General features: G+C 39.4%; 1 protein-coding gene and 1 long non-coding RNA gene across 4 annotated transcripts in view; one reads left to right on the top strand and one right to left on the bottom strand.

Annotated features, from left to right (window-relative positions):
* Positions 1 to 10,321, top strand: part of SYNPO2 (synaptopodin 2) — a 203,343-nt gene extending 193,022 nt beyond the window's left edge. The window contains exon 5 of one of the 2 annotated variants that reach the window (XM_069593383.1): positions 7,479 to 10,321. In XM_069593383.1, coding sequence (XP_069449484.1) covers positions 7,479 to 8,015 — 537 coding nt within the window. In that variant the 3' untranslated portion in view covers positions 8,016 to 10,321. Of the gene's footprint in view, positions 1 to 7,475 lie in introns of both variants that reach the window. The other variant, XM_069593382.1, reaches the window with a different exon arrangement.
* Positions 1 to 18,467, bottom strand: part of LOC138442276 (uncharacterized) — a 257,527-nt gene that overhangs the window by 88,562 nt on the left and 150,498 nt on the right. The gene's annotated exons all lie outside the window — the stretch shown is intronic.

Genomic DNA, 18,467 nt, shown 5'->3' with positions numbered 1-18,467 from the left:
AGGACTAAGTGGCATAATCTGACTTAGGTTTCTGACAAGATAACGTCGACTGCCAGACTGAGAATAGACTAAAGGAGCAGGGGTGAACCAGGGAAACTAACTAAGAGACTGTAGCAATAATCCAGGCAAAAGAGTATGATAGACTAACTTGGGATGGTACCAATGGAAGTGGTAGGGAATGTTCAGATGCTGTATGTATTTTAAAGCTGACAGTTCAGGTGTGGGGTCAACAATCACTTCAAATAGTGATATTTTGACCTGAGCAAATGGAACACTGGCTAATGCCTGGTGCCTTCTTGTATCCATGTGCCCCTTATGGACCCCTGGTTTGTAGAAATTTTAACCAGTAATTTAAAAGACAAAAGAAATGCCATTTATTCCTGTTGGCTATTATTGGAATCTGTTTATGATAAGGGATATCATGTGTGTTTACTGTTCATATATGTTTAGAGAGAAAGAAGTTGGAGTTGAAATGATATTTGTCATCTGGAGACGCTCTACTGTGCATGTTTGAGCAGGATTTCAGTCAAGACAATTCTTTTAGCTTTTAAGGTTTATGGTAAGAAATAGTTTGAACTTCCAAGCATATATCAGTATATCACATTAAACTTCTTTGGCTTCTAGGGCAATTTGCATTGCTTTAGAGTCCACTTCTTTTTCCTAGGTAAACCTCAGATGACCTTTCCTTTTTTAAAATGTCAAGTTAAATTGGTTACCAGACTCTGTAACAAGGAAGCTCACTAAGCTACTTCATTAACAAGCTGTGTGTATAAGTCAGCATCTAATTGACATAAAAGATGGTCCATGTTAAGTGGAGAAAGGCCCCCAGCTCCTCTGAGCTTTTCAGCTGACCTGGAAGCAGAGAGCCCTGTGTCTCCCCTTCAGAGAGAAGGAATGCCTCTCAATGTGATATATCCCCATGCACTGGCGCCTACTGGTGCTTGTGACAAATGGCAAGATGCCAATATCAATTAATCCAAATTTAGATTTCAGTGTCCCTTTCCAAAATTTCTAAAGTCTCATTCCATTTAGTTTCCTTGGATTCAAATTTCTTTCTTTCTTTTTTTTTTTTTTTTGTATACACTGCTCGTTTATGATTTGTTACTTATTTAGCTGCACTTGTTGCTTGTTTTGTCTCTTGCTTGTTTTTGGCTGCGCTGGGTCTTCCTTGCTGCACGCAGGCCTTCTTGAGCTCACTGAGCAGGGCCACTCTGCAGCTGCGGTGCATGGGCTTCTCTCTCTGCAGACTGCAGGCTCTAGGTGCACAGGCTTCTGCGCTTGTAGCATGCGGGCTCACGGGTGCAACTTGCTGACTCCAGGGCATGCAGGCTTCAGGAGCTGCTGCATAGGAGCTCATTAGTTGTGGCTGCTGCTGCTGCTAAGTCATTTCAGTCATGTCTGACTCTGCGTGACCCCATAGACAGCAGCCCACCAGGCTCCCCCATCCCTGGGATTCTCCAGCCTAGTGGGCCCTAAAGCATGCAGTCTTCAGTAATGGCGGCACGCGGGCTCAGTAACTATGGATTCTTGTAACTGTGGATTCTTATCTACTGCGTAACCAGGGAAGTCCTCCTCCCTTTTTTTAAGCAATGTTTTATTTGTTTTATTTTAAAGACTTTATTGAATTTGTTACAATATTGTTTCTGTTTTATGTTTTTGGTTTTTGGCTGAGAGACATGTGGGATCTTATCTTCCTGACAAGGGAGTAAACGCAAACCCTGTGCACTGGAAGGCAATGTCTTAACCACTGGACCACCAGGGAAGTCCCTCAAATCTTTTTTTTTTTTAATTTTTTTCTAAACAATTTCATTGCAAATATAGTTCCAGATGTATTTGATTAAGAAACCTCATATGAGACTGCCTGGGTTCAACTCCCCCTACACCAGAACTTATTAGCTTTCTACCCTCAGGGAACTTACCTACCCTCTCTAAGTGTCACTGTCCTCATCTGGAAAACAGATTTTAAAAGTGCCTACTTCATGGGGTTATATAAAGGATTGTATGAAATATTCCACATAAAGCAATTAAGCATCACCATTGGGCACACAGTAAGTGATCTCCTAGTGGTGGCTATTATTAAAGGCAGAGGTAGGAAAACACTTCCTTCCAGTTTATTCTTTTGATGGGAATATGTAACATCAGGTGATTCGTGAGTTCAGTGCAAACGCTCGCAGCCTTCACTTCACATTATACTGGACCAGCTAAAGAATGACATATACTCTCATGATTCAACACTTAAATGACACATTACTCTAAGTACACACAGATTACTGTTAACAAGTCCAATATTAACTATGTGACCTGCCAGAGGACACACCAATTTGGTCAGTTTGAATGATATCTTCATTGGTTTGCTTCTGGCGATTGTTTATTTAAGTACATCTACTTAAGGAGATCAAGATATTATCCTCGCATTAGCTTTATCTAACAAACTAGGAAAGGAAGAATGTAGAAAACTTGGGAGAATGAATACCATCGATGTTATTTCCCCTTAGTTGGAAGTGAAGAATAGCATAAGGACAGGGAAGGGTTCCAAGAGAAGGGAAGTAACTGGGAATATATGAAGGGATGACTGGATAGGAGTGTAAGTAGATGCATTCTATGTTATTGGGATCAGTGGGCTAAAGTTAGGGGAGGCAAAGTTTGCTTCAATGTAGGGATGACATTCTCAACACTTAGAGCTTAAAGACTGAGATGGCCTGGAAATTAGTGAGCTGCCTTCTCTAGAGGAAGGCCTGAGTGAGGTAAAAGGTTTTATCTCAAGACTATTTGATGTTACTAGGAAAACAAACAAACAAACACACATGTCATTTTATTTTTAGCCTATATTTCATTTTAAAAAGAAAATAAGAACTATACTCTCTAATGAAATGATAATATTATATAATAGGATATTAAAAGTGGAAGTTTCTCCCCAGGCCCTCAAATACAAGAGATGCTGCACACTGAAGTGAGATTCCAGATAAACACAGACTTTACAGAGAAAAGAGTAGAGATGAGTGTCCCTGGTGTGCTCAAAGATTAGCAAACCACTGCCACAATTCTTGAACCCCTTAGTCAGCTGCAGGTTATTAAAGGGGGTCAGAGTCTGGAAGGAAGAAAGGATTTTGTGAGAAGGAATTCTGGAACTCTGTAGATCAAGGTGTGTGTTTAGAGTAGATGGAGTTGGGGGACCTTGCCCTCTCACCTCCAGCCTTGTGAGAAAACAGATTTAATTTAAAGTGACTTCTTAAAAGACTTTGTATGAGATGTCAGCATGAGGATGGATGGGAGGTCAGAGTGGGCTGGGGTCTGACTCCCTCCCAGGATATCTATAGAGTGAGAGATGGTCTGAAAAACTGTTTTGGCAAAGAATTGGGAAATTTGCTGCTGAACTCCCAAGGGCAAATGATGTGATTGTTTCCCATGGACCAGAGCAGGGCAGAAGTAAGGCAGAGCTGCATGGGGTCGTCCCGGGGCCTGTCCAAGGGTGCAGACAGACCCTAGTAGCTACAAGGTGTAGGCAGACAGCTTTCCAGGGGTTGTAGACTGAGTTACAGGTTAACTCTAGAATTGAGGTGAACTGACATTAATCGAGGACTACAGACAAGATGTCCCCAGTGATAGGGATCTTCAAATATCCCTTAGAAGTTTTCTTCTCTGCGCCTCTCTGGCTCTGAGAGTGAAAAGCCAGAATATGATGTTACTATATAAAGTAAAAAAAAAAATTTCTACTCTTTTTCGGTCTCTATCCTTGCACTTTCACCTCAGCATAAAAGTCAGGGTTAGCAAGCTGGGAGAGGAAGAGGAGGAGAGCATGAAGAAGCTAAACACATTGCCTTCCCTGAAGGAAGGTGGTCCTTCTAAAATGAGCCTTAGGTAGGGAAGGAGAAGAGATTTACCTCTAAGAGGAGACTGAAATTTCTTATTCCAGTGGCTGTAATATTATAAGTTGAAATATAATGGTTTGAGTAACTTAAGATGATGGTCTAATCCTAAAAGGAAGTTGAATGTCACAGGACCTAAGTTTTGATCCAGCAGCGGTGAAAAAAATTTCTTTTATTAAAAAATAGATTTCTTAATCTAATCCAGTTTAGATTAATAATAAAATAATTTTATGGTAAAAAAATTAAAGGGCAGTAGGAGACAAAAGGAAAGAAGCATTTTGATGACACATCAAATATTATTCACAAAAAATAACCAATTTAATATATTAAGCACTCTCATATCAAAATTTTAAATTCTTTTGATAATAATACAATCCAAGGTAGAAATTCCGATCCAGAATCTAACCCATGATATGTTGGGATTCTACCATCAGACATCCAAACTCCGGAACAGAAGAAACGCTTCTGTTATTTTCAGGTGCCTTTGGTCATTTCTGGCTCAGGACAGCTCACATGGCTTCATTCACCCAGCCAAGCAGAGAACAGTATGAGCCTCAGGACAGAGACTGACAGAGGAAACAGCACCAAAGAACAAGATGTGAAAATGGCTTTCGGGAAATAGGTTAGAATGAGGGGTTTGGGTGCAGGCAGAAACTAGAGGCCTGAAATATTTTTGGCATAAACAGAAACAACAATGTGCCTAAAGAACTATTTGTTTATACCACAGGTGCGCTTCTAACCTAAGACAATTTGTAATTTTATTCTATTGTTAGCGCTTAAAGGAGCATGAAGTCACATTTGGCAGACTGAGGGGTGTGTAGACGAGCAACAGTCATTTTGTTCACTGAGGTCACTGCACTCTTCCTTCACAGCACTGCTGCTATACTTAGCATATGTCTATTCTACAAGATTCTCTTTTTTGTAAACTCAGTGTTATTTTTAAGTTTCTCTTCAGAAAACTCTGAGTTACTCTTTCAATATTATACTTCAAAGTTTTGCTCTTTTCCTCCACATTCAACAGATTTATGTTTTTGTCTTAGCTGAAGAACAATCCCTGATGTCTTTGTTATTAGAATATCATTCAACAGTGTTTTAAACTTTTGCATTTCTGTTAAGATTCCATTCTTCTGAAGATTTTGTGACTAAGTGGGCAGAAGAAGACCAGAAAATAACTTTCTCTCTTTCCTCCAGTGTTTCGCATGCCCTGTCACTGAGCTGCATGCATTCACATTGTACCTCATACTTCCAAATATATTGATAATTATTTCTTTTTCTAGTTATTAGCCAGTGATGGTAGTAACCCTTATGTATGTTCAGGAACTTCTCCTATATTTCTGTGAAGACTTGGATCCTTTTATTGCCATCCTTTAAGCCTCTATTATTTTAAAGATCTGATTAAAGAAGCTGCTCTATCTGATGGAAAATAGGTATCATCTGGAATGTGAAAAATGCCCCAGCAACTCTCTAGATCAATGTTCTCTTTCTTCCAGAGATAAGGACAAAGGGAGACATAGACATGTTTATGGGAGATGAGAGCTAATTTCTCTTTATCGTATGGAAGGTTGGGTATGTGTGTGTTAGTTGCTCAGTCGTGTCGACTCTTGTGACCCGACGGACTGTAGTTCACCAGGCTCCTCTGTCCATGGGATTCTCCAGGCAAGAATACTGGAGTGGGTTGCCATGGCCTTCTCTAGGGAATCTTCCCAACCCAGGGATCAAACCTGTGACTCTTAACGTTTCCTGCTTTGGCAGGTGTGTTCCTTACTACTAATGCTACCTGGGAAGCCCTTATCATACTGAATGTTAATACTTCTTAACGTACAAAACTATTGGTCCTGTCAAAACAGGTAATGAGTCTCTTCTCTAAACTGATCTCTGACTGACTAATTCACAACTGCAGAGCTAAAAACACTACTGGATTGTGTGCTTCCTGAGGACATGGACTTTATCTGAAGCATCTTTGTATCTTGAGCTCACAGGAAAATGCCTAGAAATATTAGGAATTCAATAAAATTTTTGTTAAATGAATGAAACAAGTGCATTAATAATGTGGAATAGAAACCAAATCCTTAAATAGTAACTTATTAGATCTAAATTAAGAGAAGGAGATTAATGAAAACAAGTTTTTGCTAGGAGTTGTTTTGGGGGGGAGGCGGTGGGGTGGGGGTATGCCTTGTGGCTTGTGAGATCTTAGTTCCCCGACCAGGGATGAAACCCGGGCCCTCACAGTGAAAGCACCAAGTCCTAACCACTAGACTGCCAGGGAATTCTCCATTATTATTAAAGCTTCAATGATTAAAAAGACAGAATCAAGATCCATTATATTGACTCTCTTATTCTTTATATGCAAAACAACAATGAACCACCTACCTTTGTGTGCCTAATAGAACAACAGCAACAAAAACTCCAAACATTTTAATCAGATATTTTGTCCAAGTCTAGGTGTTGCTATTCATTTTAAATTTAAGAACTTGATATAGAAAGAAAATATATTGAAGCCATTTATGAAATTTGAACACATTTTAAAGCATGGAAATGCTTTTTGTTCAAGAAACACAATGTTATGATACTCCCAAGTTGATTCATTTCTCTTAAGTGTGTCTTTGCTACTTTTTGCCAGGAGTTTTCCTAACAGTCTCAAGCAAATGGGAATGTATAAGGAAGTAATGTGTATAACCAGACTTCAAGGTCCTTGGAAATAGAGAATGAGTAAAAGCTTTCACAGAGTTGTATTTCATGATATTAGACAAACTGAATATTTAGCATACACAAGGGAATGTTTCAGGGACACATACTCTCAAAGAAATAAGGGATGTAATATGCTGCTGCTGCTGCTGCTAAGTCGCTTCAGTCGTGTCCGACTCTGTGCGACCCCATAGACGGAAGCCCACCAGGCTCCTCCGTCCGTGGGATTTTCCAGGCAAGAACACTGGAGTGGGGTGCCATTGCCTTCTCCATATGCATAAAAGGGACCGAAGCACAAATGAAACAAGTGGCTGAACTGTTTCCTTCAGAGACACAGGCAATATACTACACTCAGGAAATAAAGATCCACGTGGTCTTCACCAATATATAAACAGAACTTGGCTGGAAAACTGTCATCTGCTCCATCAAACGGAAAATATTAAATAAGATAAAAGTAAGACAAAATATTAAAAGTCACTTGGAAAAAAGTACAAAGCCCAGTAGAACATGGTCTCTTTCCAGAGTTATTTATATATTTATGCTTATTTGGTGTTAGAAAAACAGGACTAGAATGAGGGTGGGCTGTGGATGTAGATACGAATATAAAGAGGGTAGACAGAAGTAAGGGTGGCCCCAGTGATAACAGGGTGCTTGCAATGGTGGTGATGCCTAAGAAAGACGGTAGCAATTGGAGCTATGGGTTCAGAAAAACAGAGCAAGGAGGTCCTAAAGGAAGGTCAAGTCCCAGACCAGCACTAATCCTACGCTAGGCAGAGGCAGCCTATTTTGGCTTTAATTATAAGCATTGTGGGGATTTGTTGATCTTTATAGTGCTTAGTAATGGTGTGGAGAATGCTTTGGACTAGCAGCCAGTCAGCATAAACCAAAATGAATGAGATATATTAACATTTTCATTATTTCTAGCAGACTGGACGCTCTCTTTCTCTTCCTGGAAGACCAGTCCCACCTGCCATCTCTGCAACATCTCCTTGGTTATACCAGCCTGCGTACAGCTACGCTAGCAAACCAACTGACGGGCTCGAGGAAGCAAAGAAAAGACTGACTCCTTGGGAAGCAGCTGCCAAGTCTCCCCTTGGCTTAGTGGATGAGGCCTTCAGACCCAGAAACATTCAGGAATCCATTGTGGCAAATGTGGTCTCAGCAGCTCGTAGAAAGGTGCTTCCAGGGCAGTCTGAGGAATGGAATGCAAGACTGTCCTATGTCCCTCAAACCCAGAAGAGCAGTGTGGGCTCATTTGCAAAGCAAGAATATAATGTTGCATCCCTACCCAATTATAGTATGCCCAGCTCCCAGTATGGTTCACAGGCACTACATGCATATTACAGGCAGCCTTCCAGAAACGATTCTGAAATAATGTCCATGGAGACCAGGTCTGATTATTGTCTCTCCACAACCAACTGCAACTATAACCCACACCCGAGGGGATGGAGACGTCAAACATGAAGTTAGCAGAACTGGCCGTATGCCACCTAGATTTTTTTTATTTTTTATGTTTCTTTGCAGTGTTTTCCACTTTTCTAATAGTTTAGATTCACTTTTGATCTTGGCTTGTTCTCATAGGTCATTTATCTGTGTGTGTATGCACGTTGGAGTGTAAATCACTTCCTTCTCTGCAGATGCATAGACAATTTCTTTAAAGAAGAACTCATTTCCTGTGTTCATGACACAGAAATTCCATTTATTTCATGAATATGGAAGGTTTGGGCAACTAAACTCTTCTCAATTAAAACGAAATTAACTATGTTCTTGTATGTGCCTTAGTCCAGGATGGAATTAATGAAACATGGTATGCTAACTGTTATTAGCGGTAACAGCAAGGAATATAACATTGGAGAAGTTTCCAATGGTAGTATGAGCAGTAATTATATAAAAAGGATTTGGTGTTATTTTAAGCATTTCTTTGAAATATATTTTAAAATTTGATAACATTCATATTTGGTTTTTGGAATTGAGACAAAGACATTCTCAGAAAGAAATAAGTATTTGAGAGTAAGACAATTATACATTTCAGTTGGACTTCTGAGGTAAGTGGTGTAATATGTGGGGAGTAGAAGATGGAGGTATAGGATTTATTTTTAACCTATTTAAAGGCAGGGGCCTGAGACAGGAATAGACTCTGGGTTCAGATGTCCTCACTTGTGAGATGAGAAGATCAGATTATTTAATCTCCTTGATGTTTAACAGTTCTGATATTCTGAACTGAGTTTCTCTCATTTGTAAAATCATCTTTGATGCATTATTCATTTTTGTTGCTCATCGTATAAATATCAAACTAAGTTTAAGAGTGGATTAGGTCATTGGTGTCACAAGATGTATCATTAAAGGCCCAAGAGGAATTGTTGGGCAGCAGGGTTTGAGCTATGTGTTACATGAGTGAGGGCTGATGAGAAGGAAAAAAGCTATTAATGGATTAAAGGAAGTGGTGGATGGATGTGTCTGTTATTGTACAACTGTAGGTCATGAACATTTGTTTAATTACAGAAAGCATGCCACAGAAGCCTATGCAACAAGTGATGTTTCTTTAGAAAAGCATCATTAGGATGTTCAAAGGAAGTTAAACAGTTGCTTGGACAACTCCATGACCCATGCCTGGTTAGCATGACCATGAGACAATCAGGTAAACATCTGCTCCTCACTGTCACACCCACAAAGGATTAAACACAAAGAAATTCAAAGTACTTTACATCATAAACAAGTATGAGAATATTTAAAAAATAAAAACATCTTGAGTGTTCAAAACATTCTTAGGTTTCTAAATATGGTTATTTTGCTTTGTTTTACTTTTTTGACTCTTGAATTTATTATTATGATCGTCTCTCTCACAGAATAATATTTTTTAAAAACTGCCAGGATACAAGTAATCCTGTTTTTGGAAACAAAAAAAAAAAAAGCTGAAGAAATCACAGTAAGTTCTACTGGTAATAGAATCACCCAGATATTAAGCAGTTCAATTATTAAGAAAAGTAGAGTACTTCATAGAAATTTGAATTATATCTCAAATTAGAAGATATAATTATGGATTCCTAAAGAGTTCCTATGGAATTAAAAAAAAAAATAATGCCTGGTATATTGGTTAATCTGTCAGCAATTCTCAGGAATCCCCACATAAAAATTCTTGTGGTGGTTCATTTATTCTAGATGTCAGTGTTTTAAGATATGTAGAATTTAGCAGAAGGAATTTTGTACAAGATCATATCCTATTTTGTTGTTTTCTTTTATAAATGAATGCTAGCAGTTATTTCCTTCATTCCTTAGATTTTAGATACTTCAGTTCCAGAGGCTGATATAGAATACATTATATTATTCACTAAAATTTTCACTAGACTTAAAATAGAGAGATGCAGACATTTTACACTTAAATATTATTATGAAACAGACAGGTCCCCCTTTGCATGCACTTGATCAAAACAATCATTGTATTAAGCTATCTGAATTTATTCCAGACATCAAAAAAAAAAAGAAAGAAAATATAACACATGGCAGGAAAGTTGTACATTTTTCATTCACAGGAAAATTAATGTCTCATTTTTATTAGAAGTCAATGTTTCAAGGACTCATACGTTGCAGATATAATTCTGAAAAAAAAGTGTGTTGTCAAATCATCACAAAATATATGGGTATTTATCTCCAGTTTTCACAAAAGGAGTAAAGTTGTACTGCTTACACTCAAGCTAATGTTTGAGCTAAGGCTGCCATGCTGACATCTGATTCCTGCTGAGAAAACCTAGATAACTACTGTTCTCACAAAAATAAAATCAGTTTGGGACTTCCCTGGCAGTCCAGTGGTTTGAAACTCCGCACTTCCACTGTGAGGGGCATGAGGGGCATGGATTCCACCCCTGGTCTGGGAACTAAGATCCTACATGCTGCACAGACCAGCCAAAATAATAATACATAAATAAAATGGGTTTGTCTTATATTCCAAATAATACTCTTTTCAGAGAAGAGCTTGCATTTGTGCTAAATTGCTTCAGTCATGTCTGACTCTGTGCAACCCTATGGACAGGGGGAGTCTCCAGCCAAGAATACTGGAGTGGGTTGCCATGCCCTCCTCCAGGGGATCTTCCCCACCCAGGGATCCATCCCACATCTCTTACGTCTCCTGCATTGGCAGGCAGCTTCTTTACCGCTAGTGCCATCTGCTTTGTAAATATATACCACATGTGTTGTGAGACATTTTTCTACTAGTAGCAATCACAGAGGTAGAAACCGTTCTGTGCTACCATGATTAAAAAGCATTCTCTTGAAGTACACTAATTTGGCACCTCTTTCTATCTTCAGTTTAAAAATATAATTGCATGTGTGTGAAATATCTGTTATTGAGATGATTTAAACACTGCTTGTATCTTGAATTTTAAAACTACATGGTTCTAGTCGATTTATTTCTGAATATATCTCATGTTTTGGCCTCATCACTTATATTGGAAAGGGCTACACTGTTAGGGTTCAAGCATACACATATATACATTAATGAATTGAAACTTTGGATAAAAAATATATCAAATAGGCTCAGTTATTGTAATTAGAGAGGAACTGTAGAAATGTTTGTAAGAGAAAGTAGATTTTCACATTTGATTTTTTTCAAAGTAGAAGTATTTACACTATCCACACATCTACTAAAATGACTATGTTCTCCTGCTTATTAGCTTAACATTTCTACCTTTGTTTATCCCAAAAGACTGTATTTGAAGGATGCATACTGAAAATCAAAATTGTATGAGTAATAAAAATTAACTTGAAAATCAATTTAAAGAGCCTTTTCATTTTTCCTTATTAAAAAATTCTTTTGAAATAGTCTTTACCCCAAAGATTTAATCTTATCTACTACATATTTTTAAATTTTAGTTTCTACAGTATCAGTTTCCAGGCACGTTAAAAGAATTTCATGCTGATTGGCAACATTTTAACGTTTAAAAACTTACAAAACAACTTACCTGAAAATATGATCAGTTTCACGTGTAAGTTAAGAGGTCTTAGACCCATGTTTTCATATTACAGTATTATTCTTAATTTAATATTACTCTTAATTAATTCTTTCTTTCATAATATTGAAAAATCAGTCCTAAGCAAAAGCATAGCCAGTGGTAATATGACTTGATAATGTGTTGGTTGAATTTCTAAAACCACTTTGGACTCAGAGAATCTACCATGTTTGTCATTCCACTGCTTCTGATCACTTATTCTCTTTACTGCCCCATGACTGACCTTGATTAAACTGAACTCTTCATAATAAAGCATATTTAAGTAAAACTTTTTAAAAATGACTTGGATCTTCTTACATACTATTAAAACCATCAGCAGGAATGTGAGCTCCCTGGTCAGTGCGACCATGCAAGCACAGCTTTTGGATATTTCTTGTCAAAAATTATGAATAAAATTACTCTCTTGGCAATCTGAGTAAAAAAAAAATAGTTTTAAAGAGCCGGCACTTGAAATATTGAAATATTCCCTAAATATGAGTACCATCTTAAAGATTTAAAAAACTTAAGAGATAGTTAGCACCATACTGTCTGTCAACTTAAAGAAAAACACATAACATAGAGTTGTGAGTTTAAGCTTTATTCAGGGTCTTACTCAGGATGACTGCCTGGGAGACAGTCTCTCAGTAGCTCTGAGAAACTGCTCTGAAGAGGCGAGGGAGTAGCCAGTGTACATGAAAGTTTTTGCTAGAAAATACTGGCAGTCAAGTATACATCTCAGTGAAAGACTACTGCTAATCAAACAGAAGGAGATCAGCCCTGGGATTTCTTTGGAAGGAATGATGCTGAAGCTGAAACTCCAGTACTTTGGCCACCTCATGCGAAGAGCTGACTCATTGGAAAAGACCCTGATGCTGGGAAGGTTTGGGGGCAGGAGGAGAAGGGGACGACAGAGGATGAGATGGCTGGATGGCATCACTGACTCGATGGACGTGAGTCTGAGTGAACTCCGGGAATTGGTGATGGACAGGGAGGCCTGGCGTGCTGTGATTCATGGGGTCACAAAGAGTCAGACACGACTGAGCGACAGAACTGAACTGAATCAAACAGAACAGATATATCAAACTGATGATTTTTATGCTTTTCTGCAAGAAAGTGGTCATTGAAATTCTTCCTGAGATGTATGTCTTAACTACTTTTATTGTTTTTGTTCAGTCACTAAGTCATGTCTGACTCTTTGTGACCCCATGGACAGCAGCATGCCAGGCTCCTCTTTCCTTCACTATCTCCCAGAGTTTGCTCAAACTCATGTCCATTGCATTGATGATACCATCCAGCCATCTCATCCTTTCCTGCCCCCTTCTCCCTTTGCCTTTGCTCTTTCCCAGCAACAGGGTCTTTTCCAATGAGTTGCCTCTTTGTATCAGGTGGCTAAAATTGGAGCTTCAGCTTTAGCATCAATCATTCCAATGAATAGTCAGGGTTGATTTCCTTTAGGATTGACTTGTTGGATCTGCTTGCAGTCTAAGAGACTCTAGAGAGGCTTCTCCAGCACAATCTGAAAGCATCAATTCTTTGGCACTCAGACTTCTTTATGGTCCAATTCTCACATCCATACATGACTACTGGAAAAACCATAGCTTTGACTATATGAACCTTTGTCAGCAAAGTGACATCTCTGCTTTTTAATACACTGTCTCGGTTTGCCAAAGGTTTTCTTCCAAGGAGCAAATGTCTTTTAATTTCATGTGATTCTAGAGACCAAGAATATAAAATCTGTCACTTTTTCCACTTTTTCTCTTCCTATTTGCCATGAAGTGATGGGATCAGATGCCATGATCTTAGTCTCCTGAATGTTGAGTTTTAAGTCAGGTTTTAACTCCCCCTTAAGAGGCTCTTTAGTACCTCTTCACTGGAGAAGGGAATGGCAAACCACTTCAGTATTCTTGCCTTGAGAACCCCATGAACAGTATGAAAAGGCAAAATGATAGGATACTGAAAGAGGAACTGCCCAGGTCAGTAGGTGCCCAATATGCTACTGGAGATCAGTGGAGAAATAACTCCAGAAAGAATGAAGGGATGGAGCCAAAGCAAAAACAATACCCAGTTGTGGATGTGACTGGTGATAGAAGCAAGGTCCGATGCTGTAAAGAGCAATATTGCATAGGAACCTGGAATGTCAGGTCCATGAATCAAGGCAAATTGGGAGAGGTCAAACAAGAGATGGCAAGAGTGAACGTCGACATTCTAGGAATCAGCGAACTAAAATGGACTGGAATGGGTGAATTTAACTCAGATGACCATTATATCTACTACTGCGGGCAGGAATCCCTCAGAGGAAATGGAGTAGCCATCATGGTCAACAAAAGAGTCTGAAATGCAGTACTTGGATGCAATCTCAAAAATGACAGAATGATCTCTGTTCATTTCCAAGGCAAACCATTCAATATCACGGTAATCCAAGTCTATGCCCCAACCAGTAATGCTGAAGAAGCTGAAGTTGAATGGTTCTATGAAGACCTACAAGATCTTTTAGAACTAACACCCAAAAAAGATGTCCTTTTCATTATAGGGGACTGGAATGCAAAAGCAGGAAGTCAAGAAACACCTGGAGTAACAGGCAAATTTGGCCTTGGAATGCAGAATGAAGCAGGGCAAAGACTAATAGAGTTTTGCCAAGAAAATGCACTGGTCACAGCAAACACCCTCTTCCAACAACACAAGAGAAGACTCTACACATGGACATCTCCAGATGGTCAACACCGATATCAGATTGATTATATTCTTTGCAGCCAAAGATGGAGAAGCTCTATACAGTCAACAAAAACAAGACCAGGAGCTGACTATGGCTCAGATCATGAACTCCTTATTACCAAATTCAGACTTAAATTGAAGAAAGCAGGGAAAACTGCTAGACCATTCAGGTATGACCTAAATCAAACCCCTTATTATTGTACAGTGGACGTGAGAAACAGATTTAAGGGCCTAGATCTGATAGATAGAGTGCCTGATGAACTATGGAATGAGGTTCATGACATTGTACAGGAGACAGGGATCAAGACCATCCCCATGGAAAAGAAATACAAAAAAGCAAAATGGCTGTCTGGGGAGGCCTTACAAATAGCTGTGAAAAGAAGAGAAGTGAAAAGCAAAGGAGAAAAGGAACGATATAAGCATCTGCATGCAGAGTTCCAGAGAATAGCAAGAAAGCCTTCTTCAGCGATCAATGAAAAGAAATAGAGGAAAAGAACAGAATGGGAAAGACTAGAGATCTCTTCAAGAAAATTAGAGATACCAAGGGAACATTTCATGCAAAGATGGGCTCGATAAAGGACAGAAATTGTATGGACCTAACAGAAGCAGAAGATATTAAGAAGAGGCAGCAAGAATACACAGAACTGTACAAAAAAGATCTTCAAGACCCGAATAGTCACGATGGTGTGGTCACTCACCTAGAGCCAGACATTCTGGAATGTGAAGTCAAGTGGGCCTTAGAAAGCATCACTACGAACAAAGCTAGTGGAGGTGATGGAATTCCAGTTGAGCTATTTCAAATCCTGAAAGATGATGCTGTGAAAGTGCTGCACTCAATATGCCAGCACACGTGGAAAACTCAGCAGTGGCCACAGGACTGGAAAAGGTCAGTTTTCATTCCAATCCCAAAGAAAGGCAATGCCAAAGAATGCTCACACTACCGCACAATTGCACTCATCTCACATGCTAGTAAAGTAATGCTAGAGTAATACTCAAAATTCTCTAAGCCAGGCTTCAGCAATACATGAACTGTGAACTTCCTGATGTTCAAGCTGGTTTTAGAAAAGGCAGAGGAAACAGAGATCAAATTGCCAACATCCGCTGGATCATGGAAAAAGCAAGGGAGTTCCAGAAAAACATCTATTTCTGCTTTATTGACTATGCCAAGCCTTTGACTATGTGGATCACAATAAACTTGGAAAATTCTGAGAGAGATGGGAATACCAGACCACCTGACTTGCCTCTTGAGAAATCTGTATGCAGGCCAGGAAGCAACAGTTAGAACTGGACATGGAACAACAGACTGGTTCCAAATAGGAAAAGGAGTACGTCAAGGCTGTATATTGTCACCCTGCTGATTTAACTTATATGCAGAGTACATCATGAGAAACTTTGAACTGGAAGAAACACAAGCTGGAATCAAGATTGCCGGGAGAAATATCAATAACCTTAGATATGCAGATGACACCACCCTTATGGCAGAAAGTGAGGAGGAACTAAAATGCCTCTTGATGAAAGTGAAAGAGGAGAGTGAAAAAGTTGGCTTAAAGCTCAATATTCAGAAAACAAAGATCATGGCATCTGGTCCCATCACTTCATGGGAAATAGATGGGGAAACAGTGGAAATAGTGTCAGACTTTATTTTTGGGGGCTCCAAAACCACTGCAGATGGTGACTGCAGCCATGAAATTAAAAGATGCTTACTCCTTGGAAGAAAAGTTATGACCAACCTAGATAGCATATTCAAAAGAAGAGACATTACTTTGTTGACTAAGGTCCGTCTAGTCAAGGCTATGGTTTTTCCAGTAGTCATATATGGATGTGAGGGTTGGACTGTGAAGAAAGCTGAGTGCCAAAGAATTGATGCTTTTGAACCGTGGTGTTGGAGAAGACTCTTGAGAGTCCCTTGGACTGCAAGGAGATCCAACCAGTCCATTCTGAAGGAGATCAGCCCTGGGATTTCTTTGGAAGGAATGATGCTAAAGCTGAAACTCTGGTACTTTTGGCCACCTCATGTGAAGAGTTGACTCATTGAAAAAGACTCTGATGCTGGGAGGGATTGGGGGCAGGAAGAGAAGGGGACGACCAAGGATGAGATGGCTGGATGGCATCACTGACTCGATGGACGTGAGTCTGAGTGAACTCTGGGAGTTGGTGATGGACAGTGAGGCCTGGCGTGCTGCGATTCATGTGGTAGCAAAGAGTCGGACACGACTGAGCAACTGAACTGAACTGAACTGAACTGAACTTAGTACCTCTTCACTTTCTGCCACTTTCTCACTTACCTACCTAGAGGCCTGTTTATCGAAAGCACAGAATGCATCATCCTGTTTTTTCCATCCTGTATTCCCCTCAGGCAGTGCTGTCCTGTAGGTGGGCTGACTGTAGTGGATTTGACATAACCCTTGTATAACTAGATGATGAGTCACACTCTGTTGTTTCTTTGTTCACATGTATGAAGATGCTAATGCCATAGAAAATGCCCATTTTTTCTTATGAATTCCTATCACTCAGTAAACTACACGTTCCAAAACATGCCAAGAGATTTGTAATGTTATTTTCATATGGAGCCAGCCGGCAGGCTAAGGCCAGGAGAGTCCAATTCCCTGGCTAGTTCACTGGGAAGACAGCAACAGAGATGCTTCAGGACTAGCCAATGTTTCCCTAGTCCACATAACACTAAAAGTATTTAGTGCAAAGTGCTTTTACTCAGTCGTTTCGGAAAATAACAAAATCTGTGACTTCTCAAATTTAATGGAGCAGCATTTTTCACAAAGGGACATTTCATTATTCACGGTCTTAAAAAAATGCAACAGTTTATATTTCTAGAAAGAGTCTGGCAATCCCCTCTATAAAAATCAAGTAACTTTATGAGGAAATGCCACCAGTGTGTCTTGCTATGATTTTTTTTCCTCTCTAAAGTTGTAGTGAAGTGTTGCTATTTTGCGCCTTCTTTCTCCTTGACTTCTTTACCACTCTTCTTCATAAACTGTCCTCCATTCCCACTTACTGCCAAGAGGAAAAAGCTTCACCACCTCTTCAGGATTTTAAGATTTATACTTCTGAAAAGGCTTTCTAAGGCAGGACTGCCTCATCATGATGAGCTGTATAAATGTGAGGTTTGCCCTAAATTGCCAAATAAATTAAAAAGGGATGTGAGTGGTGTGCTTAGTTGCGTCAGTCATATTTGACTCTTTGCAACTCCATGGACTGTAGCCCGCCAGGCTCCTCTGTCCATGGGAATTCTCCAGGCAAGAATAATGGAGTGGGTTGCCATGTCCTCCTCCAGGGGAGCTTCTGGACCCAGGGACTGAATCTGAATCTCTTATGTCTTCTGCATTGGTCAGAGAGTTCTCTACCATCAGCATCACTTTGGAAGCCCTTATAATGGTGTGTATATAGGTAAAGGCACAATCTTACCTAAGGTCAAATTGATCTTGAAGAACCCTGTCTACATTACTATGAATACTCAGAGGACCCTGCTTTAGCCTTTTGCCAGCATCATCCCTTCTAGAAAAAATTATCCACTGAGAAAATTGAGCTACAGATGTATTCTGTAGATATAGTACATGTGTTGGAAAGTAAAGTACCATCCTTAAACTAGGGAAGATACACTGTACTGCCCTTACTCTCACTTGGATGGAACAACCATTTTTTAAGCAGCATAGAAATCCATAGTTTTGCAGGACCCCAGGGCTGATCGCTGACCTAGTCAGAAATAGGTTCATTTCAAGAAGTTGGTAGTTTTTCTCGCTATTCTACATGTCATTCATACCACAGCCTTCTGCCAGACCAGTACATAAGACAGAAAAGAATAATACTTTTAAAAAAAATAAATAAATGGGGGAGGAGTTTACCTATTTTCCCACAACGTGGTTTAATGTGGAACTTTATGCCAGTTAAATTTGGTTCTTAAATTCGAATGATATCTTCTCTGGTTTCTGTCTACAAAAACTACAAGTCTGATTATTTGCAATATAAAATGCCTTTAATTTATGGAAGTGGATGCTTACTAGAGGGCTAAGAGGGAAAAGAACACTGATTTAGGGATAAAGCAGCCAAAGTTCAATGCTCAGCTAAGCCAAGCCCTATGTCCAGCATGAATTTGATAAAGAAAATGAAAAGAAGGCAGAGGTTTGTATGTCCTGCAGCATTCGCCAGTAATAATGAAATAGGAAGGAAGGGGGCAGGGCACAAACCTGGAAAGAATGACATAGCCCGA

The sequence above is a fragment of the Ovis canadensis genome, chromosome 6 (genome assembly GCF_042477335.2).
Source record: "Ovis canadensis isolate MfBH-ARS-UI-01 breed Bighorn chromosome 6, ARS-UI_OviCan_v2, whole genome shotgun sequence".
NCBI lineage: Eukaryota > Metazoa > Chordata > Mammalia > Artiodactyla > Bovidae > Ovis > Ovis canadensis.
Note: the sequence above shows the minus strand (reverse complement) of the source record. Positions and strands in the feature narration are given on the sequence as shown.